Source organism: Dryas octopetala, chromosome 4 (genome assembly GCF_963921425.1).
Source record: "Dryas octopetala chromosome 4, drDryOcto1.1, whole genome shotgun sequence".
Classification (NCBI taxonomy): Eukaryota; Viridiplantae; Streptophyta; class Magnoliopsida; order Rosales; family Rosaceae; genus Dryas; species Dryas octopetala.
In genome coordinates this window covers 8280473-8304602 of record NC_141369.1, presented here as the reverse complement: position 1 = coordinate 8304602, position 24130 = coordinate 8280473, and the positions used below count along the sequence as shown (strand labels likewise).

Sequence of the window (24130 nt, the reverse complement as noted above, 5' to 3'; positions counted from 1 at the left end):
TAGTCCTTGATTGAAGCAAAGTAAAAACGAGATCTTCAACTAAAAATAGATATATAGTTGGAGTCTTTTTGCCAAAATTTTCTAATAAATAAAAGTGTTAATTGTAATTTTATGGTGAAAAAGCCAACAGATGCACGCGGAGTGCATGTCAAGGAACTAGTTGTTATTCTAATTAGTTAAAATCAAATGATCATATGCGATTTAAGGTTTGAAATTATCAGGAATAATGCATATGACAAATTAATTAAAGATAAATAACCATGTCAAATGAATTGATTATTGATAAAACCTAAGTTGGAAAAAAAAAAAAAAAAGAATTAAGGCAATAAGCATTTTCCTTACTTAAAAGTAAGGAGTAAAATTTCAAAAAATTTTTTTTTTTTTGGAGTATGGAAATTTTAATACAAAACCAATAAGATTTCATGAAAATTTAGATAATTTTGCCGAAATTTCCATATTTTCACCAAAATTCGTGAAATTTCAGTTGAGTGAGATTTCTGAGTTTTGGGAGATCGAGGGAGAAAGAGGGGGATTGGATTTTGGGGAGGCTGGGTTTTGGGAGGAGCTGAGGCCGTGGAGGGAGGAAGAGAGGAGAGGCTGGGTTTTCAGTGGGTTTCGACGACAGGGGGTGAGATGAGGGAGAAAGATAGGAGGGAGAAATAGATGAGGGTGGGCTGGTGGTCGACGCCGGTAAGCTGGGCTGGGGATGGAGATGTTGAGAGAGAGAGAGAGAGAGAGAGAGAGAGAAGCACGGGGGGATGGACTGATGGAGAGAAATGAGAGAAAAGAGAAGAAGAACAAAAAAAAGAGAAAGGAGAAGGAAAAAAAAAGAGGGAGTAAGGTTGGGGAAAGAGAAAGAGAAAGTGACCAGAGATGGAGGAGAGAGAATGAGAGTGTTAAGGGGTTGCATGAATGAGGAAAAATTATTAGGTGTATCCGATACACCGCCACGTGGTATACCAATCCAACGTGTAAGGATATTACTGTACGGTATATTTATATTAGTCGAGTATAGGACTAATAACATCTACCTATACTATGACACGACGGATTGGTTACATTACGTGGCGGTGTATCAGATACACATAATAATTTATCGTGAATGAGGAGAGAGAATGAAGATAAAAAATTTGATTTTAGGTTTTTAAAACTCACATTTGTAAATTTACAAAAATGCCTCTTGCTGAAAACGCTCGTATCTTTTAAACCGTAGCTCCGATCAATGCACAGTTCGCGCCCACATGTTTGTGTATTCAAGACCTTTCCAACAAACCACAAATCGAAGTTAAAAGCCCAATAGTTCAAAAAGTCAAAGAACGGGTCAAACTAATTTAAAACAAAAATTATAAAATTAACCCAAAACATTTTATTTTTCAAATAAATTTTTAAAATATTCAAAATACCCAAGTAAAGTAATAATGGAACAACTTTTTTTTTTTTGCCAGGGAATAATGGAACAACTTCAAACAAGCACAAATAACAACAATCCAAAGTTCTTAAAAGTTCTTTTCATTTATGAAAAACTGAAAAATAAATTACACAAGTTCTGAGGTATTTGTTCAATAAAATTTATGTAATTATTAATTAGTAAACCATTTTTATTTAATAATATTTACCTCTAGCACGCATTATATTCATCTTATATCACATGAAATCTACTATATAATTTGATTTCTTCAATATTTTTTTTTATCAATATAGTAAATAATATGTTAAAGTTTAATTTAAAATTTTCGTATTTTGATAACAATTTCTGTCATTTTTATTTAATATTTGTTGAAATCATTCGAAATTTCCAGGAAACCGTTCGAAATTTAACTTCTTGCTTATTATAGAGTATTAGGTTGGCTTTGAAGAAAAATATTATATGATTACAAAGCCCTACAGATGATTGAACATACAATAATACATCAGAACTAAATTATACATATATCATATCCTTTCAACTTTCAACAAACCATACACCAAGCCATACACCGCCTGTCTTAAGGGGGCTACGGCCGTCTCTGGACTATAAAGAGATATTTCCGAACACATCCTTCTACATCCTGTGGGCAGCCAAACTTCTGCTCAAGGAAAAATCCCACTGCACCGGCGCTGACCAAGCTGCCAACGGAAAATTGGATCAACCGTTAATGGTTTCTTGTTGTAGTCCAAAGTCAAATGGTTTCTTGCACCAAGTAGCTCCTCACTCATTTTCAAATGCTAGCGTCCGTACATTCCCATCAAATTGGGTGTGGGCCGTGTGGCCAAAGTTTCAAGGCCAGAAGCAATTTTCATATCATGGTCACATATTATGCGCCCCATAAACAGAATTGATATTTCATTTAGTCTAACAAAAAAGCATAAGAATTTATAATATCCTTTTCTAAAAAAACTTGATTGAAATATTCTCTGTTCAAAAGAATGATAGTAAACATGTTGCTTTTTATCAAAAGAAAAGCATAAACACATCAGATGTACAGTGTATTTAATTCAAAATAACTTTAGAATTATCTGTTTGACCTAATACATTATCTACCAACATTCTATATGTTCTCCAAATAAATCTTTTTTTTTTATCACTGTTTTTTTTTTTTTTTTTTCAAAATCTGTCGATATTTGACCTCGTTATCCCGTTCCTTTTGAACTTTGACAGTTCAATATCAACATTTCAAGCCTTTCTCTGTACTCAGCTTATAAATAACTTTCAATTGGCAAGAAAGCATATAAGCTGAAACCTAAGTTTTTATGGATGTATTCAACTACAAAGAAGTTTTTTTTGGATAGGAAACAAGAACTTTAAAGCAAATATTTAACTAGACAGATGATTTCACACTTAAGGCGATGGACCATGGAGGTTACCTGAACTAATGTTCACAGAGCAGCTCCCGGAACAATAACATCCCAACCCTGAGAACCAATGGTAGTTCTAAGTTCTAATAGCTTTCAAAAGTAGGGTGCAGAGTTTTGAAACCTGAAATATTACACTGCTAAGATTAGAATAATGGGAGTATGTATTCTCAAAATGAAATTTTTCATCCATTGTATTTAATGGAGATATCCCTTTGGGTAATATTGATTACTAAATCTACCCAGTAAATTTCGTAACCAGTAAATTTAGTAAAGATGTTTATTTAATTGCATGTGATCAATGTTTAATCTGAAGGATAAAGGATATGAATATGTTGGTAAGTGTTGGACAACAATGATTGAAATATGTCCTAAAGTGCAGTCATGTTACGTAATTTTGAGATATTTTAATATTGGACATAATTAATGTTTTTGTTTATATTTGTTGTATTAATGCATGAGTAAAGTATATGGAATGCAGGAACGGCTCATGATGAGCTAATGAGTTAGTCTTTGATACTTATGTTTCCTAATGCTTGAAATCTTCAATATTTCTAGCCAAGCGATTGTTAATGTTAACAATCCATATAAGACTAGCATACACTATGCCTACTTGATTGAGAAGGTGGTGTGTCTCATGCCTCTAGTGTGAGGGACACCAAGGCAAGTGTGTAAGTGCATGCTGAGAAACATATTTGCAAATAGCATTGTCATTATAATAGACATAGGTTGTACTGAGTGCAAATAACACTGCCATTATGACACCTACAAGGAAATGCATACAGTATTCTATGGAGCTTTATGTTAAGATCCTAAAATTGCTCATGGCGAGTAGCTACTGATTGGAAAAGAAAGAGTTCACTTCCCACTTCAACAGTACAAATAGACCATGAAACTAAAACTAATGTGTATTAGATGGTCAATGTTGTGCAAGGAAGCACAACACACTTGCAGAAACAAGATGAAGAAATTGTCTTGATTCAGAAATCATCAGTCATCAGAAATGTTATCAGGGTTGTATAACTGCAAAAATCACATAATAAATAAGCACTAGTATGTCATTCTAGTGCAAGGCAGAAAGAACTACATCATATTCAGATTCCAGACAAGATAATAAAATTTTCTTCCATTGGAAATTATCAGAATCATCAAAGATGTCACCGTAGCAGTTGAGAATTACTATGCGAACCCGTACAATATCGCCAGCTATGTATAGATGAGCTGGTGTATTCGCTTTTAGAAAAGGCTTGACAGGCAATTATTTTGGAATCCAAAGTAGATAAGGTTCAAAACTCAGCAACAGGATTGCATTACACCACTTATAAAATATCCGTAGAATGATTCAGATAATACTAAAAGGTAAACATTGTCAATAGTTTGTCTGGATCTTTTCATTTGTTCAGCAAGATGATCTGTGAAGAGCACATAATGATCATAGAAGTGATAGGTTCATCACTTACAAAGCAAAGTACTTTATACTTTCAAAACAAGTACATTTGGGAACCAGTCTTCGTATCAAAAAAATGTCCACATTGAGGAGAGTGTCACCACTGCTAAAGCAAATGGTAAAAAATAAAAAACTTCTTTTTAAAATTTCCCCAAAATGATATTGTTCTAGCAGCTTTTATGTCTTATTACACATAACTAAAGTCATCCCCTTTGTCTTCAGGTTGGCATAAAATTTAGAGTGCTTTCAATAAATGGCATGTGTACACACACACGCATACCTGGACATACAAAACTGGGGCAATTATAAAGTTTCAATATCTTCTAATTATACAAGAAAAATCAAGCTATATCTACAAGCAGGATTATCTCAGCAAGTTACGCATTCATTTCTTTAAGGGCAATGATGTTTCATATGAGATCACATTGTATAAGAAAAAAAAATTGACAAAATGATTTCATTGCACAGTTTCTGATATCACAATGGACTGACAGCCTACATGTAATCCTGTTGGTGATGACTTGGTCACAATCTCATACACTGCTAAAATATTGTATTGAGCAATTAAATCACTGCAAATAAACTCGGGAGAAATTTCTGACCTCTATTTCATTAGTTGGCATCAAAATCCAAGTACAATCTATAGGCACTTCGATCAGAAGAGTAGTAACCTTCAATGAGGCTATCAACTTTGAAACCGAGTTTCTTGTAAAGATTCATGGCAGGAGTCCTCAAGGGATCAACGTGAAGTGATATGCGCTGGACATTTCTCGTTCTGCATTTCTGAATGGCTGCTGTCAGCAGTGCTTCTCCATAGCCTTGCTTCCTACAATTATCCTTCACTTTGGAAGAACACCCACATAGAAGAATCAATATCTAGTGAATATGAGAAGCAAAGGTTTAGCACACTCCTCTGCAAGCTTTTACCAATCACACGCGGACACAGATTTTCCAGCTGTTCCATAACCACAAAAAGAACCAAAAGAAAGAAAAACGCCAAAGAAAAGCATTTGTGCAGCAACTGATTTGTAGATTTTATTTGGATACTTTCATCGAATGGCTAATGGGCATATTTAAAATTTCAGAAAACCAACGTTGTTCAAATAAACAACCAAAGATATCAACTTGAACCATTCTAACATGGTAAATCAAGTGATCTGGCAAACTATACCAATTCGTAAATTGAGAGTTCCACAAATTATTTCATGGTTACTTAACAAAGAACATTCTTTTTTTCAAATTTTGGCCTCGTTACTTAGCTTCATTTGGTCATCTCATATCTACACAAAAGAATGAAACCAACCCACAAAATATAATTTTATAAACCAAAGCATCAAAAACCCACCAAAAGATGAAAATTAAAGCCCAAAAATAGAGCTCTCTTAGAACATGTCATTCAACCTTGGCCAATAAATGCTCAAATTTTCCAATTGAAGCAAAAGTCAATATATATGCATACATAAACTAATATGTATGAGAAGAGTTGAAGAAAGAAGATGGGTTTTGAAACCTGCGAGCTTTGTGATAGAAGCGTACAAGGAAGAAGGCCAAGAGTACATGACATAACCTGCAACTGCGCAATCTACCTCCATGTAAAGCAACCCACTGTTCTTCTTCCTCAGTTCTTCATCAAAGCTTCTAGCAAGCGATTCATGTTTGGGAAAGATCTTCCGCTCCAGCTTCACCATGTCTTCCACTACCGCGGCCCAGTTGGGAGAGTTTCTTTGGAGCTCGACAATGTCCCTGGTTTCCATTGACGAAGAATTGGTGTTTGGCTACAAAAAGAAGTTTGGCTTAATAGCAATTTTGTCAACTCAACTATTTCTTGTGAGTCAACGTGCCCCATAAATTAGTGGCCAAAAAAAAAAAAATCTTGCCCCATAAATTAAAAGTTCAATAAATTCTCTCACTCTCTCCCTCCCCCGGTGATCTATTTCTCTTTTGGGGGCAATGAATCAAAATGGGTTTCTCTCATAACTTCTTATATCTGGGAATTTGTGAACGGTAGGAGTGGACATAGTTTTGTGCAATCAGATTGAGATCAAATCGGCAAGGTGCTTTTCCTTTTTCAGAATTTCAATTTCACTGCTTTGTCTATTTGACATTGTCTTGTTAGATTTACACTATATGATTTTGAAACTTTGATGTCTTGGGTCTTGCTGATGTTCTGAATCCTGATTTTGTTAACTGGGTTTTAGCCTTTCAGGCAAACTGTATAAAGATTAACATAGAGTTTTGTTAACTTTGTTTTCTGCTTTTGATTTTTCTTTGGTTGTATTGATGAAAATAAAATATGGGGACAATTAGCCTGTATAGCATTCATAATTTAAAATTTGGGTTTATGCAAAGAAAAGAATACACAGTGGGTTTCTAATACAGTAATACATGGGGATAATTAGCATATTTATGCAAAGAAGTAGTTGGGTTTATGCAAAGAAAAAAATACACAGTGGGTTACTAATTTGTGTTGGTTATTTTTAGGAAAAGACATAAACAAATTATTATTACTATGGGTGCGATCTGGAGGTGCTAGGCGTGATCTGGAAGAGCTGAACGCGATTTGGAAGTACTGGGCAATTGTTACTGTCGAGTAGTAACTATCTGAGACGATAGTTAGAGGTAATTACAGAAATGATCCACTTATTATTCTCTAAGTCTCGTTTTGGTCCACAAACTTTTTTAAGTACCATATTGGTCCACGAATTATCTGAAGTGTTCCATTTTGGTTCAAATCGAGCAAAACCGAACAATTTTGTCCCTCAATTTTGTACCAATGAGTTGACTTTGAGGGATAAAATTGTCCATTTTTGACCAAAATGAAACACGTCAGACAATTCATGTACCAATATGGAACTTAAAAAAATTTGTGGACCAAAACGAGACTTAGCGAATAACAAGTAGACTATTTCTGAAATTTCCTCCGATAGTTATTATCAAATAAGGGCAATTAGTATTACTGTGGGTGTGATCTGGAGATGTTGGGCGCAATTTGGAAGTACTGGGCGAGTGTTATTGTTGAGTAATAACTATCTGGGATTAATGTCATTTTGCTCCCCAGACTATTACACATGTATCAGTTTGCTCCCCAGACTTCTAATTTGGAAAATTAAGGACCTTGACTTTTTCAATTTTGCCAATTAAGGTTATTCCGTCAATTTATACATTTTTCATCTAAAATGTCGAGATGATCAAGCAAAATTTAGCAAGAAATAAAAGAGGAAAAATGATGCATGAGGAAAAAATGATAAGATCTAATTGGAAGGGACCATTTTGCCCTCAAAGATTTGGATAAAAAATGTGTAAATTGACAAAAGAACCTCAATTGGCAAAATTGAAAAAGTCAGAGTCTTTAATTTTCCAAATTAGAAGTCTGGGGAGCAAACTGATACAAGTGTAATAGTCTGGGGAGCAAAATGGTATTAATCCCTAACTATCTAGAACGATAATTATAATTAGACAGTGGCAATTATTGTTTGTTAAAATTAAGAGTTTTTATTCCAAAAACTTGACATTTTGTGTTTTGTGTTGGTTTTATACTTTTTTTTGACATGCTTATGAAAGGAAAGATAGAAGATTTATATAAGTTGTCTTTTTTTGGATATTGTTATACAATGAGAATCGCTACATGTTGGACAATGGCAATTCTCCTGATGCGAAAAAAAAAAAACTGGGTGGGCATGGTGCCTAGCGCATTTTTCTATGTGATTTTATTAAAGTAACTGTATTGAAATTTGATTTTTGATAGTGGACCTTAAAAAAAACCTAATTTCTAAAATGAACTTAACAGATAAAAGTCATAAAAATAGTGGGACCAATAAAAGTCACGTCAACACTTAACATATTTCTTAACGGTCATACTGACTGATGTATAACATTGCAACAAATTCAAAAAATGAGGTATGATATTGTAAGATATTAAACAAGATGTATGAAATTGAAATTCTAAGTAAACTTGAGGTACTGAATTAAAATTAATCCTTGTCATGTCAGCATTTAACAAATTCTTTAATGGTCATACTGACAGAGGTATGACATTATAACGAATTGGAAAAATGAGGTATGACATTACAAGATTTTAAATAAGAGGTCTGAAAATTGAAATTCAAAATAAACTTGAGGTACTGAATAGGCATTAAATAAAAAGTTTTGTTCAAAATAGTTTTGGGTTAAATACAAAAATGGTTCACGAACTTTACACTGATTCTCAATTTGGTCCACTAACTATAAAAAGTGTCAATTTGATCCACGAATTTTTTAAGTTATACCAAAGCAGTACAAACATTAACTTCTATCTGAAAATTAACGAAATTGTTCACATGAAAATGTGATGAACGAACTGACATGCCCCTGAAAATGTGGTCACTTGTTGTGCACATGACCAATTTCCGTTAAATTTTTCGATGAAAGTTAACGTTTGTACTGCTTTGGTACAACTTGAAAAATTCGTAGACCAAATTGAAACTTTTTATAGTTAATAGACCAAATTGAGATTCACTGTAAAGTTTATGAATCATTTTTGTATTTAACCCAATAGTCTTTTAATAAGGATGTCATGAAAATAAAGGAAAAAGTTTTGTTCTTAATTGACTATTTGGTAGTCATTTCTAAAATGCTTTTGTTTTTATAATCATATTTATAAAGAATTTCAAGTCATTTAAAAACTTTAGTAATAATGGAGCATCTTACCATCTCCCTTTTGCCAAAGCAAAATGGGCATGCGTTCAAAAATTTTCCACTATTTGAAAAGGCAAGTGTTGGACAAACTCACAAAAGCTCATGGCCATTAAATAAAAAACTTTGTCTAAAATAGTTTTTAGCAAAGATATCATGAGAATAAATTTACTATTTTGTAAATATTCCTAAAATGCTTGAATTCTCTCATTCTTTTGACTTTAATTCTAATATAAAATTTTGAAAAGAAAAATAGATAGGATGAAGTAGTAGTCATCAGCACGTACAATGGTTTAACAATTGCTAAATGCTATATAGTACAATTTTTTAGTTTTAGTTATAGTTTTTGTGAGCTTTGCTACAATGGCACAATTGTTAAATTTCAAAATGCAACCAATGGTTGGCTACCACATGTCAAGCAATAACAAAAAGCAGCACTTGCTGCTCCTTCACATGATGACTACTACACATACTGTACTTGAGGCTATTCTATCTACTAGCAGCCCAATAAAAATCTGCCACTTGGATTCCACTCAAACTAATTTCCTCCACTTTATTTTGGTTGGGCCCACATATATCTTGGTCCAAATAATTGATATGCTAAATTTTGGTACTAATTTAGCACCAAAACTTAGCAATTGCTAAAATTGCTTTTAGCAACCTTCCCCCATTGTAGCTAATTTTTACCAAAAAATTGATATTTTTGCAAGGCTTATTTGCATATTTGGCACATGATTTTAAGGTTTTGTCTCATTTTATCCCCTGACATTTTTTTGTCTCACATAACCGCTTGAACTTTAAATCTGTGTCTCACATTGCCCTATTCCGTCAATTTCATCCTGATCTCCGTCTAAAATGATGAGGTGGCGTGAGTAATATCATCTTTTCAACCACATTAGTGCGACATGAGGGTCTACTCATTCATTGTGGGCCCCAAAGTGCCACGTTGGAGTCCACTTGGCCATGATTGAGCCAAAACCAAACATTTCCCCTTTTTTTCTTGCTTTTCCCTCCCCTCTTCTCTTGCTATGTTAGTTCCCTCCATTCTCAGTGTATAAAAACCTAACCCATAAAACCCATTCCACCATAAATCTGTTGTCAAAGTGGTTGAAGATGAGCAACCAAAGTTACTCGAATCAATACATCCTGGACAAACGCACACCTAAGGAGAAGGTTCTATGGCTGTCCTCAATGGTCTCAGGTAACATTAATGGCCTATTTGGAATTTTTCTGGACTTACTTTAAATTTTTCTAGGATTTAATGAAATATTTTTCATGCAAACAAATCGAGGATGTGATTTTTTTATGTGGTTATATCCCGATATGTCTCCCCTTGCAAGGAATGTGATCTCGGGTTTGCTTCGGAGGACTAGAGAGTTGAAGCATGAAGTGGGGAGAAAAAATGCAAGGGTCAAATGTCTAAGTGTTGTTCTTTTTCTGTCATGGGCTTTCTTCCTCTTGAGTTGGATTGTGTTCATTGTGTGGTGGTGTACTGGGTTGGAATAAGATAATGGTGAGATTCGGTGGTTGGGAGGCTTGTATTGTAATGGAATCCTATGAATAAGTTGTATTAATAGATTATGAGAGGCTTGTATTTTGTGAAGTTAATTTGTAATTGAATCAAAAATTATGGAATGAAAATGGCATTTGTGATTTTGTTTTGGTTTCCATAATTTTCATTAAAGTGTGGAATATTTGTTTAGTTTTTAGTTGACAATGTAGATAAAAAAGTGAATATGAAACCAAATTCCAATAGGCTTATATCAAAGTGTTTGTCAAGTGGAAATTCCAAATTCCCAGTAAGTGATGAATGCAACCTATCAAGCGCAAATGTTAAAGATCCAACACAACATACCAAAATACAAGCTTGCCTAAATACTTGAAATGTCTTGGAAAATATCATCCTTATACAACTAGGGATTCAACCTGGTGAATGAGTTCAACATACCTAAATGACTGAATATGAATTTCAACATACCAAAATTAGACAAAATAAGTTTCAAAACACTGCAAGACTCAATGAGTTACCTGACTTACCAAAATATACAAAATGAGTTTCAAAACATTGCAAGACTCAATATGAGTTTCAACATACCAAAACACAAAATAAGTTTCACTAAGCATTATAGCCCATTAAACATATGAGTCACAGACTTATCAATTCCATAGCCTAAGATGCCTCTGTGTTTTCCTAATTTCTCCAAGTGCAATTGGGCACCAGTCTTCTTTTTCTTATTCTCTTTTTGGGTCATCTTCCTTTTGGGCATAGAGGTTGATGCAGTACCATTCTCTGGTTGAGATGCACTTTGAGGTTGTGTCTCTACATGGGCAGGGATAGTGCTCTCCCTAGGCTGAGATGCACTTTGAGGTTGGACAAACTCATTTCCACCTAGTGCCATATTTCCGTCATGAGTTTAGGCTTTGGCTGAAATAGTGCTTTGTCTTGTCTGTCTTGCACCCCTCTTAACCTGAAAGTAATAATATCTATATATAATCATGAAAAAGAGATTTAATGAGCATTCAACAAACCCATATAAAGTCAGAAGAAACATACCAGATAGACAAGTCAAATATAAATCTCTAATTGAAAAGTGCAAAAAAAAAAAAAAAAAAAAAAAAATCAACAAATCATACTTTCAGCTTTGGTGGTCTTTCAGACTCTGCCTGTAGGACATCACTATCATTGTCTTGTTGCAAAAAATCAATAAAGTGTCATTGCTACCACATATTATATTGGACCACAACCTTTCAACCTTGAATAAAAAAGTAAATGAACAGTTACCTGACCTAGGGTGGCCCCATTGCGTTTCCTCCCACATGATCTCAAGTCATGTCTTGTTTGGCCATATTTGGAATATTTTGTCTTGAAGTGAAACTTTTTCAACTTGTAGGCTTCACTGGGTGGCTTTGGAGGCTCTGTAGCAGTCCTAATTCTCTGCTTTTTGGGGTTTCCTGGTTGTTTGTGAAAGAAAGGAGGCTTCATTGTGAGCTTTCCACTCTTTGCCCACTGGTCCTAACTACTCCTAGGCTCGATCATGGGAGCATATGTCTTCTTATCAAGGTTGAAAATATCGGTCCTCAAATTTACGGATATATCGATATCAGAAAATATCGGTGTAAGTCAATAAAAACACATAATTTGTTGACTGGAACTCTAAGAAATATAGAATCAATTATCAATTCACATATTAAACAAGTAACCTGCATAAACTATTACTTCAGTGATGAATATATGATATGCAAAAATATTTAATAAGCATTGGCAGTGACAGATCCAGGATTTCTAACCCGAGGGGTCAAGGTGAAACTTGAGATAGTGGTGGTGCCATGGTGGGCAGTTGACTGGCGGGCGGCGGCGAAATGTCCGGGTGGTGGACGGGTTGGGTTTGGTTAATTGGTGTGCAACTCAAATATGTTGGCAACAAAGCAAGTTTGTGCTTTTTTTTTTTTTTTTTTCTTCTAAGTCCTGGCTCTAAAGTCGTTTTGAGTAGGAAAGTTACAAAAAATTAAACAATTCTAAGTAAGTTTCAAAATAGACTAATTAATCATTTACTATCAGAGTAGCCAAAAAAAATCATTTACTATTAGAAATGGCCAATAAAAATCATTTACTATATGGGTTCCCACTTTGACCAAAAATGTTTTGACCATTTTTCCATAAGTTTGTTCCTAATCTATTGGGGTTTCCGTGTAATTACCTTATATGGGTTCCCTGTAGTTCTTGTAATTAGTTTTTTATTAGGTTTGCCTTTCCTAGTTGTATGTGAATGAATGAGAAGATAACTATTCTGCCCACTATTGAATCTTGTGGCAGAGATGAATCAGGAAGTGATGGTTTTTGGAAAATGCCAAGCACACTACAAAAATAAAGATTTTCGGATGTCTACTTGGAGGATTATTGTTCTTAAAATCAATCTTTAGGGGCTGATTGTAAAGTAGAGAAACTTGAGGCCCCAACGCTCACTCCTCCAACAACTATAGACTTTCAGGGGGAGACAACGAAAGCTGAATCAGGTAGTCAGCCATTTCATCGAGCAGTTGGTGGGGGAAACCATGCAGTGGGCAGGCTGGGCTGGGCAGCGGTGACTCGGTGACTTCGTGCATTGGGTAGGCTGGGGGGTCGCTGTCCTGAGCTTAGGGGGGTCGCAGTGTCGCCATCCATAACTTCAGGGGCTTCGTGCTCCGGCCTTTGGGGGGTCGCCCGACCCCCTACCCATGAACGTGGGTTCGTCCTTGAGCATTGGTGATAATTATATGAGAGTCCATCTGCATCCAGAAAAAAGAGTTAGCATGTTCATAATTATATGAGCTTTCATCTACCCTCATACAATAATTGTGCCAAGTCATGACACTTGAGTAGCTCATCATGTATGTTTGAACGTAGAACACATACATCTCTCTTGAACTCCCTACTATTCCCCCATAAATAGAATAGTTAGGATTAACCCAACTAGTCGGTGCATGATCTTGTTCTCCATACGAAACTTCATATGTTATTTGGGGGTGGTCATTAACAAACTGACCATAACCATATTGATCATGAGCATAAGATTCATTTGAGTGGCTACTAGGTTCAGTTCCTATGCTCATGGATTCAAAACTAATGGCCATGGATTCTTCATCAGATGGAATGTTTCCTCAACATTTTATCCTTGAGTATTGCTTCTTAATAGCAGCAATGCCTACCCCAACTTCTTTACTCCCATGATCTTCATCTTGGATGACATGAGTAAAATCAGCTTCGCATGTAAATGGTTCATAATTTCCACCAGCTTGTGTTCCTTGTTGTTCATCGCCTCCATCGTCGTCTCATTTGTCATCATCTAAAGAATTTCATCGAGTATTTATTCCACAAGTGGCGTCATCTGTAATGTCATTTCTCCGATCTCGAGGTCAAAGCATTGCCCTCTCAAATGATGAAGAGTGTTCACTCTCAACTTCTTCTGACATGACTCTTCCAACATCAATTTCTTCATTACTAGCCTGTTGTGCCACTATAGGATCAAGGTTGCCATCATCATCATCCAAATGAGCTGGCATAATCCATTGATGAAGTGGATCATTGATAATGATCCACTATCACCGGCTTGGCTCGCAACTTCAAGAAAATCCATGTATTCATTCTCAGCAACCTTAGAAAGTTCAGCCAATTCATCTCTTAGCTTGAGCTTCATATTGTATTGGCAGTAGACCAACATTTCTAGATTTGAATATGTTAGACGATTCCTTTGTTTGGTATTGATAAGAGCAAAAGTACTCCAATTTCTCTCACATGCTGAAGAGGATGTTGTTTGTGACAGTATACGAATTGCAACTTTTCACAAGTTCGGGGCATTGTGGCCATATAAGTTCCACCAGTCATTTGTTAATATAAATGATTTAATAAGTTACACCTCAACATAATAAATTATGATAATAATGAATCTTTAAGTTCAATAACCACCAACCTGGTGAAATTGTAAAACGTGATTTAACCGTCATTTCAATATGAAATGATTTTCGAGCGTCTCTAAAGTTGATGATCTACATTCATAAGAAAATGTATTTATTATGTATGAAATGAAGCCACATTCAAATCATGATTAGTATGAACTTACCTCAATTCCAAATTGTTGCAAACCTCTATCCCCAATCATGTTTAACGTTTCAAATACGTGTTGGACTGCTACGAGTAACTCATCATTGTGGCAAACTCCAGGTAGATATTGATATCTTGGGTTCAAATAATAGGCAGCCTTATGTAGTGGATGAGATAATGTTTTCTCCCATCGGTTGTTGATGATACTAGTGACCCATTGTTTTCCTCTGATATGGTGTATCTTATCTTTCATGACTTTAAAAACATCATATAAGATGAGCATTGTAGGCACTACCTCTATGTCAACGATTCGGAGGATATGGTATAACGGATCGTAAATGGATTTTACTCCATCCAAAGCATCCCAAAACCTTTGGTCAATCACTTGACTTTCAGCTTTCTTCCCTTCTTGATCTTTACTAAATCGACTATCATGTCATGCATCGCTTGTAAAAAGTTGTCTAAGACCAGCTTTTCTCTTTATAATACTGCTGACGGTAATGTAGTTAGTTGCAAATTAAGTTGCACCTGGGCGAACCAAATCCCCTTTACAAATACTCCTCATTTGAGCTAGTAACCAACTATGATTGTAGATGTAGTTGGTTAATCCCCTGGCCTTACATATGGCATTAGCAATCGTCTCATGTTTTTCAATATCTTCAAATATCAAATCTATACAGTGTGCGGCACAAGGAGTCCAATATAGATTGTAGTGTATCATCATCCTTTTTCCAGCTTTAACGAAGGCTGATCCATTGTTTGTAACAATTTGGACAACATTGGACTTTCCAACCTCATTAATGACATCCTCAAGCAAGCCAAAAATGTATGTATGGTCCTTGATTTTGTCTGAAGCATCTACAAACTTCAAGAAAACAGTTGACCATTTATAATACACCATGAAATTTATGATAGACATATGCGTTGGACCTGTCCATCCATCATACATGATGGTGCATCCATACGTCTTCCAATGTTCTTTTCATTCGTTCACATAGTCTTTCATTTCTTCGTACTCTCGTACGTGGTAAGTACTTCTTCTTTATCTCAAATGGTGATGGGATCTCTATTCCAGGACCTAATAGTATAAAATCCGTATTAGAAGCACATCAATATTTTTACTTAATTTACATGCATAAATCAAAGAAATGGCTTAATGAATATTGATAATATAATACTTGTTTTTTGAGCTTCACTAATTATGTTCTTGAAATGAGGAGATAAAGCTTTCATTTATGAAGAACTTGGCAATGTACCAATGCATCCTCTTTTTACTATTTGTCCACATTCCTTTAAGACTTTTTTGTTTCGCTTTGGATGACATGTAAGGCATAGGTTCTGAAGCAGGTGGAAGAGGGTCACTAACACTTTCTTTGTGTGCGACAGTATTGTGGAGGTGCTTGACTATTATCACAAACTCTAAGTTCAGGGGTTATGTGAGACAAAATATCAGGAATTAAAGTGAGACCAAACCTTAAAACCAGACGCCAAATGTGCAAATAAGCTTTTTTGCAATAGCATTTAACATTTAGCACTACCGATGTGGCAATGTGCGTGCTGTAAAGAGAAGTCTAGATAGAAGCACTCCTGGACAAATTTGTGGTCGCCCATTTATTATTGGGTTACAGACTTACAGAGTTACAGTAGCTTACTGAGAGGAGACCGGAGAGGAAGGAAAAATAGAGACTGTGGCTAGAATGATACAGGTACAGTGGCAGCTTTGTCGTCCTGTATACCCTATGCCTAAAAAATCTATTGCAGTCTTCACCCCCCTAATTCCCTTCCTATCTCCTAATAATACTCTTCTCTGTTTCACCAAATTCAAATCCAGCTTAAGCTCTAAACATTCTTTCAAGTGCTTTTGTAACAAAACTGAAAACACTCACGAACCCTTTTCTCAGGTACACTCGCTTCTGCTACTCTATTTATTCAGATTCAATACAATTCCATTCCATCTCTTTGGGAACTTTTGTTGAAACCTCCGAAATTTTGTTAAAGATTTTCTGGGTTTTTCTTTTGATGAATTCACTGTTACTACTCACTGTCAAAACCCCAAAAAAAACAAAAACCTAAATAAATGGGGAATTAAGCAGTTGGATTTGTATCTCTTGGGAAACATAAAAAACGAAAATGGCAACTTAATATATTCAGTGATATTTAAAATGTGGGTTCTTTGACATACAAAAAACTAATGTGGGTTCTTTGGCCTTTGTTCTTTTATCTAAACATGGAATGAGATTCTTTGTGGTCCTAAATTACAGGGCTTCTCGGCACTGGCGGCAGATTCTCCATGGGACCATGGAAGTGTATGGAGCACTATGGCTTTCTACATGTTCAGTTTGCACATTCCTCTGAGTTTTGGAGGGTTGTCTGTGGTTGCTTATGTGTTTCATGAACCTATTCTTGATCCACAGATTGAGGTGAGCTTGTTTCTTTCTTTCTATGTTCAACATTGACCAAAATGGCGTTGTACAATATTTGATTATTTGAAGAATGGAAAATGTTAAGAGGACAATTATAGAAAATTATTTTTGAAGGAGGCCAATCTTAATTCCCTTTTCATCATTTAACACTGTAATGTAGGTGTAGTCTGTTAGGGGTTAAATATTGAATTTGTTTGTATTATGTGCTTGGGTATGGATTGGCATATGCTCGGAATTGAGGTTAATGAACCACCACATAATCAAGTATCCCATCCAATTCTCTGTTTGCATCAAACTACCAATTCAAAATTAAAACAAGTGAGCATGGCCATGGATGTACTTGGTTTTTATTTTTTAATATAGAGATAGGAATCTCGTCAATATTTCAAGGTACCAACTGAAACAAGCAACTATTTAGTTCCAAGTAAAATAGCATTGTATCTGATTTTAAAAAATAACATAGCATTGAAGAAGCTCAGTTGGCATTAATAAAGTTGCACCCTAATGACTGATCTTTGTTTTCATTCTGGTAGTGCAGGCAATATCGTTGCTTGGAGCACAACTTCTAGAGTTCATTTTAGCTCTGCTTCTTCTGCAGAGCACTGCTAAGCCACAGTATAAGTTTGTGAATTTCTTCAAAGCTAACAAATTATCAAAAGAGAGGAGCTGGTTGTTGGCATCAGCTGTAGGATTTGGGTTTCTATTTATGTTGGTTTTCCTGACTTCTTTGCTTGCCAATAGAGTTATTGATCCCAAGGTTGGCATGATAAACTCATCTGATTTTGGTTTTCTTCTGTTGTTATAATGTTAATGAACCAAAGTGGAAAAAAATTGGGATAAGTATCTCCTGTTACAATTGGGTAGGCTAATTGTTTGAACAAAAAGAAGACCCATATAGCTGTGTTCTCTTTAGTTCTCCAGACCTGTAGATTATGCTTCAGTAAACGTGGAAAACAAGTGAGGAATTATGTAATTTCTCTTGCCTAGTGCATACTATAATGGCATACCGCATACAAATGGAACAAGGTATAGTGATTCTATTTGTTTACAAATATGGTAAGGAAATGGGTTTTGAGAATAATATGACCAATCTGATGATGGATGATTATGCAAGGACCTCACAGTATTGATGATGGTTTTTTTCTTTTTTCTTTTTTTCTGAAAGGAGTTTGTATGCTTATTCAATGCTTAAAAGCTTTCAGATGTAACATTATGTTTTCAGTATTTGTCTTTTTTGTGGCTGATTTTAGGACCAGTTTGAGTTCATACTGTTAAGGGTGATTGGCTGTGGTTTGATTTCAACTAGTTTAGGGTCAATTAAGGCTTGCTCGAAGAGGCTTGTAGGATTATAATTTAGGATTTGGTTACTAAATTAAAGTAATCTCAAAACTACTGCAGACAACAAGTAAATTAAATTTTGAAAGGGCCTAAGAAGAATCAAATAAACAATAAAAGCCTAATCTAAGTGGCTGGAATCTCCCAAATTAATCTTGCATTTAATTTAGTCAAGATTTGTTGGTTTATTAATTCTCTAATTTTGGCCTTTTTGAGCGTCTTTCAATCTACATATTTTGTCAATGCAATTTTTCCTTGATAAGCTATTGCTTCAATAGTGTGCATCAACGCATTATGCAGCTGACCCTTTCATGCAAGTAGAAGAAACCTGAAGAATTTTGCTTATTTTCTAGCGATTCTAGAGTTTTCCTATATATGTTATTTTTTCTTTCCAAATTTTTCTGTAGTTTTTGTTACTGATCATTTATATTTCTTTAATGGATCTGTGGTTTAACGATTTTTCCTTTTGGAAAGTGCTGTTCTTCTTTCAAGTAGTTTATTTTACACCATTCTTTGCAGGATATAAACAACCCTGTACTGAAGGAAATCCTGGTAAGCAGCAACATCTCAAAAGCTGCTTGTGTCCTGGTATACTGCATTGTCACTCCCTTGCTGGAAGAAACTGTTTACAGAGGATTTGTATTAGCGTCAATTTCGTCTGCTATGAATTGGCAGTCAGCAGTTTTGATAAGCTCAGCTATTTTTAGTGCAGCTCACTTCTCTGGTGAGAATTTCTTACAGTTGTTCATCATTGGATGTGTCCTTGGATGCTCTTATTGTTGGACTGGAAACTTGAGATCTTCCATTTTCATACATTCCCTGTACAACGCCTTGACCCTAATGATAACATTCTTATCTTAAATTTTACATGCAAGTCTCCTTGACAGTTATATCCTGTTTCTTGAAACTTGAAAGTTCAACCTACTTTGTCTCAGATCATTGACACTATGGTTTTGAATTGACTGTGTTCACTTGATTTTTCTAACCAATGAAATTAGCTCAAACTATGCTTTGAATCACAGTATTCGATGAGACATTTGAATCTGTAAGTTTCATTACCAGAAACAGACAGACAGACAACTCTTCTCCATTAGTGCATTTTCTAATCAATGAAAGAGTAGATCTTGTACATAAAATAATACTAAATAAATATCTGTTTGCATGTCCCCCTTTTTTGTCTCCTTTGATTATCCTTGAAGCTAAATCTTAAGGTTGGTTTTGGCAGCCAATTAGATATGGATGTCATAATGTAGGATTGTCCATCTCTCTCAGAGTAAGAGCACATGCCTGATGATGCTTCAGGTCAGTTGAAGATCATGGCAAGTGATTTTGATAGCAACTAACTCACCCAAGGTTTTGTTTTCCATTTTCTTTTTCTTCTTCTCCTCAAGATTCAACTTCTGAAATTTACATTCACAGTTTGTGTTCAACATAGAATGTCATATATGTTTAAAGTCTGGTAGAGTGAAATGCTGTCTTTTTGCCGTAGCTATGCACATGCAGGCCAGCTAAACTTAAAACTGGTAAGAGTGATATTCCTGGCATATTACTCCACCCAGCTTGCTTCCTTGTCCTGATATAGCTTTCATAATCTAGACATGTCCAGTTAATCTTATAACATTCAAGTAGGAGTAGCTGTATTATAATTAATTAATTCTTTTTTTTTTTGGCTTAGGCAGTTATGTGATAGAACCCTTCAAATTTGTCCTAACAAAACCGGCTTGCAAGGGCCCTCCCTATGTGTCACTTCGCAGACCTTGCGTTTTTTACAAGTAGTATCCCTTGACAAGTTGCTCCATTGGCGATGACAATCACGATGGGGCAACATTTCTGGCTCTGATATTAAATAGTAGAACCCTTAAGTAGAATGTGCCTTTACAAATTTGACTTGCAATGCAAGGTATTTAAGAGCTCATATTCCTAATATGTTCCTATTTTTTAAATGTGAGATATTGAGATTTTAACATTATTAGACAACAGGAAAGCTTGAGCTTTAGTTAGGCCATGAGTGCTAGTGAAATTTACCACAAGAGCATCCCAAAGAACCTTTTCCCTTTAGCTTGAAGCTGGTATGATGAAGTTTCCATGGGGCCATGGTGATTTTTTAAGCCTTTAAAGGAGACACAATTATGCTCTGCAACAGAAATAAGGTTCAAGGAATCATCATTCTCTTTAGAAGCACTTTCTGTTTCTTCCCACCTTGTCCCTTTGGTAAGCCCACAAGTCATGAAGTCATTTTCCCCCTAACATTCACATGCATATAATAGTAGGGGTCGGCAATGGGCCGGGCCGGGCCAGCTCGGCCCAAATTTTTTGGGTTTGGGCCGGACTCAGGTTTGAATTATAGGAGCCCAATAGGGCTTTCGGGCCGGGCCGGGCTTGGGCTTTAATACACAAGCCCAAGGCCTGCCCATCGGGCTTTGGCTTGCGGGCTTGGAGGGCCGGGCCGGGCTAGGCCCGAACGGGCGGCCCAGAATGGGCCTAAAGCCTGTTTGGACACATATATCTTCAATAAAAAAAATATAGGATTTTGGCTATGTTGTGATTTGAACATGAGACCTCACATAAGGCCTTCCACTATGGTAAGACCCATTTTTTGTGACCCAAAACCCATTTTGGGTCACAAATAGTGTTGTGACCCAATTCTCACTGCAATGTTGTTGTGATCCATTTTGGGTCACAGTGTTTTATACATATTTAAAATATGGCTAATATTGATTAAGTGATATTTAATTTATAATTTAAAATTTAAATTATAATAAAAATTGTTCTATTGGTCTTATTTTAATGAGATCTTTAAAATAAGGTCAATATTGTATATATTTAAAATAAGAAAATTTCATAAATTAGACAATATAAGTCTTACAACATCGGGACTTCAACAACCATAAAAAACAAGAACAGCACGATGATTTAAAGAAAAAACAAGAACAACACGATGACTAAAAGAAAAAACAAAAACAACACGATGATTTAAAGAAAAAACAACACGATGATTCAATGGGTTGGGGCAAATGGTAGGTTCCCCTCTCGGATCCAGATGTGCTCAATCAAATTGGTTTTTAGGGATTCATTGACATTTCGGTCCCTAAGCAAATTCTGACGAATATTCATCTCAGGGAATGATGATGGAGCGGCAATGGTCGGACATGGTTCTACACCTTCGTATTCAGCTTCTACCCTTCTAGTGCTCGCTTCTAGGTCTATTGGGTCATCCCTACAGTCATCCTCAGGGCGCTCATTCTCCACGATCATATTGTGCAATATTATGCACGCCTTCATGATATACCCAAGCTCAATCGGACGCCAATAACGCCAAAAATAATAATATCATTATATAAATATGCTTCATTTATAAACAAAACATATAATAATCATACAAATATATAAATGCATAAAAACTTACCATTGGCATCATTTGCACCGCTTGCGCGCATTCGCTCGGCCTCCAATAGGCAAGCATAAAATTCGCTCGGCATCTCTAGGTATGCCATCACTAGGGCTTCATCTTCAGCTACCCCCCAAGCATTTCCTCTAGGAGCCATGACAAAGAAAAAAAAAATTTGTGCAAATTTGGTAAACAAAGGTTGTAGTTTATGATGAAAAACTATGAGTGTTGTATGATATATATAGACCCATTTGAGAATATAGCTATTGGAGGGTTTGGGGAATTTTTATTAATTTTTTTGAAATTTTTCGGTTACTATTTCAATTTTAAATGATTTATTAAATATTTGTTTAAAAAAAAAAACTTGGGCGATTTGGACCGTTGATTATCAACAGTCCATTAATCTAGGCCCTTTAATTTCAAACCGGTCCATCTTAAAAAAAAATAAAGGACAAACAATGACAGCCATTGCTCACCAACGGTCATTTAATCTGGACCGTTGGTGACCAGTCAGCAAAGCCGCACACGTCACCTCCTTTTCAGCTTCTGTTCAGCCGACAAGAATAGCAGGCAGGGCCCACCTACTTTTCAGCTGTAGCACACTCTCTCTCCTCACGTGGGTGGGCCTCTCTTGCAATTGGGTCACATCCATTTTGGGTCACATCCATTTTGGCTCACACTGAGACCCGGATTTGGATTACCCTTTGGGTTACTCCCTCTTTTGGGTCATATTTTCCGACCCATAGTGCTTGGGTGTGAGCCATTTATGACCCAAAATGGGTTTTGGGTCACATTTTCAGGTGGCATAGTGGAAGGCCTAACAAATTTCAACTCTCAACCAACTGAGCTGACTAGTTAATTTGTCAAGTTTGTGAATTTAACATATTTAATAGCTCTTTCGTTTGTTTACTTCAATAAATTATTAATATGTTTATTAAGTTATTATATAATACTATTATGTTAGTAATAGTATAATACCATAAATAATAAACTTTTAAAATTATATACAATATTATAACTATAATAAAACGTAAATGTACATATGTTTTATTATATATTTTATTACATATTTTTATAAACAAACGATTCCATTGTGTATTCAACGATCCGAACCGTTCAAAATTTTAGTTCCTCACTCAAAGATAATTCGTGCAAAAAATTAGCTTAATCGGAGATGTAAAAGTGACATAACGGTGGTCGAATTAATGAACGATTGTGGTTTTTCTAATGATGATCGAATGGGTAGATGAATTTCGATTTGGCCGAATTTTTGTAAGGATGATCTTTGACTATGAACATAGAAAATGAACGGGTCAAATTGTTGAAATCATGTTGTGGTCTTCATAATTATGGAAACGACAAGATTTCAATGGGAAAGTTAATAGAATTATACTCTTCAAGTGTATTTATATGTAGAAGCTCATATATCGATCGTGTTTTCAACGATCCGAACCGTTCAAACTTTAGTTCCCCACTCAAAGAGAATCCTTGCAAAAATTAGCTTAATCGGAGATGTAAAAGTAACATAACAGTGGTCGAATTAATGAATGATCGTGGTTTTTCAATGATAATCGAACATTCGAACGGGTAGGTGAATTCCTATTTGGCCGATTTTTTGTAAGGATGATTTTTGACTATCAACATATAAAATGAACAGTTCAGATCGTTGAATTAATGAACGATCGTGGTTTAATAACTTTAATTATAGTTGTATTATAAAAGTTTATTATAATAACTTTAATAACTATAGTTGTAAATTTGTAATGTTGTATATAATTTTAAAAATTTATTATTTATGGTATTACACAGTTTACACAATTACTATTTACTAACATTATATGATTATAGTATTATATAATAACTTAATAAGCATATTCATAATTTATTAGAGTATACAAACGAAAAACCTATTAAATATGTTATGATTCACCAATTAGACAAATAAACTAGTCAGCTTAGTTGGTTGAGAGTTGAAGTTTGCTCCATGAGGTCTCATGTTCAATTCACAAAATAGCCAAAATCCTATATTTTTTGATTGAAGATATATTGTGTGTAAACGGGCTTTGGGTCAGGCCTAAGCGGCCCGTGGGCTTCAAGGAGATGGCCCAAGCCCAGCCCAATGACTATTCGGGTTGGCCCGGCCCAAATTTGGGCCAAAAAATCGGGCTTTGGGCCCAATGGGCCGGGTGGGCTTCGGGCGGGCCTTGGGCTTTTTGGTGACCCCTATATAATAGAAGTAAAACTTTTTGCTTTTATTTACTATATTAATATCATAATTTTTGGTCCAAACAACGTTATTTTAGAATTGGTTTAGGCGCATTGAGATTAAAGTCATTGAACGATAAGTCTAAATTAGAGAGACCATATATTAAATAGTATGTCTCCTTCAACTTTGTCTTGTTAGTGTATTTTTTTCTGTTTTTGGCAGGGTCTTGTTATTGTTGGTTGGTTACAAT

At 35.4% G+C, this 24130-nt stretch overlaps 2 protein-coding genes across 7 annotated transcripts; one reads left to right on the top strand and one right to left on the bottom strand.

Moving 5' to 3' along the window:
* Positions 1-1839: 1839 nt before the first annotated feature.
* On the bottom strand, positions 1840-6183 carry LOC147286496 (Acyl-CoA N-acyltransferases (NAT) superfamily protein). Of its 5 annotated transcripts, XR_015121773.1 has the most exons (4): positions 5790-6183; positions 4882-5121; positions 2845-2956; positions 1840-2106 (listed from the first exon to the last, which is right to left on the bottom strand). XR_015121773.1 is itself a non-coding variant. In XM_086240499.1 (3 exons), exons 1-2 carry the CDS (start codon positions 6031-6033, stop codon positions 4892-4894), a joined length of 474 nt encoding a protein of 157 aa, XP_086096625.1. In that variant the 5' UTR covers positions 6034-6183; the 3' UTR covers positions 1840-2106; positions 4882-4891. The 5 variants fall into 5 exon arrangements, 4 of the variants coding, with proteins under 4 accessions (XP_086096625.1, XP_086096623.1, XP_086096626.1 ...); XM_086240499.1 differs by lacking the exon at positions 2845-2956; XM_086240497.1 differs by lacking the exon at positions 1840-2106 and having other exon boundaries at positions 2113-2956.
* A 9960-nt stretch (positions 6184-16143) lies between these two features.
* LOC147286495 (CAAX amino terminal protease family protein) lies at positions 16144-19234 on the top strand. Of its 2 annotated transcripts, none has more exons than XM_086241947.1 (4): positions 16144-16429; positions 16790-16948; positions 17490-17708; positions 18806-19234. In XM_086241947.1, the coding sequence occupies exons 1-4, from the start codon at positions 16226-16228 to the stop codon at positions 19145-19147; spliced, it is 924 nt and encodes a 307-aa protein (XP_086098073.1). In that variant the 5' UTR covers positions 16144-16225; the 3' UTR covers positions 19148-19234. The 2 variants fall into 2 exon arrangements, with proteins under 2 accessions (XP_086098073.1, XP_086098074.1); XM_086241948.1 differs by having other exon boundaries at positions 16148-16234.
* The last annotated feature ends 4896 nt before the right edge of the window (positions 19235-24130 follow it).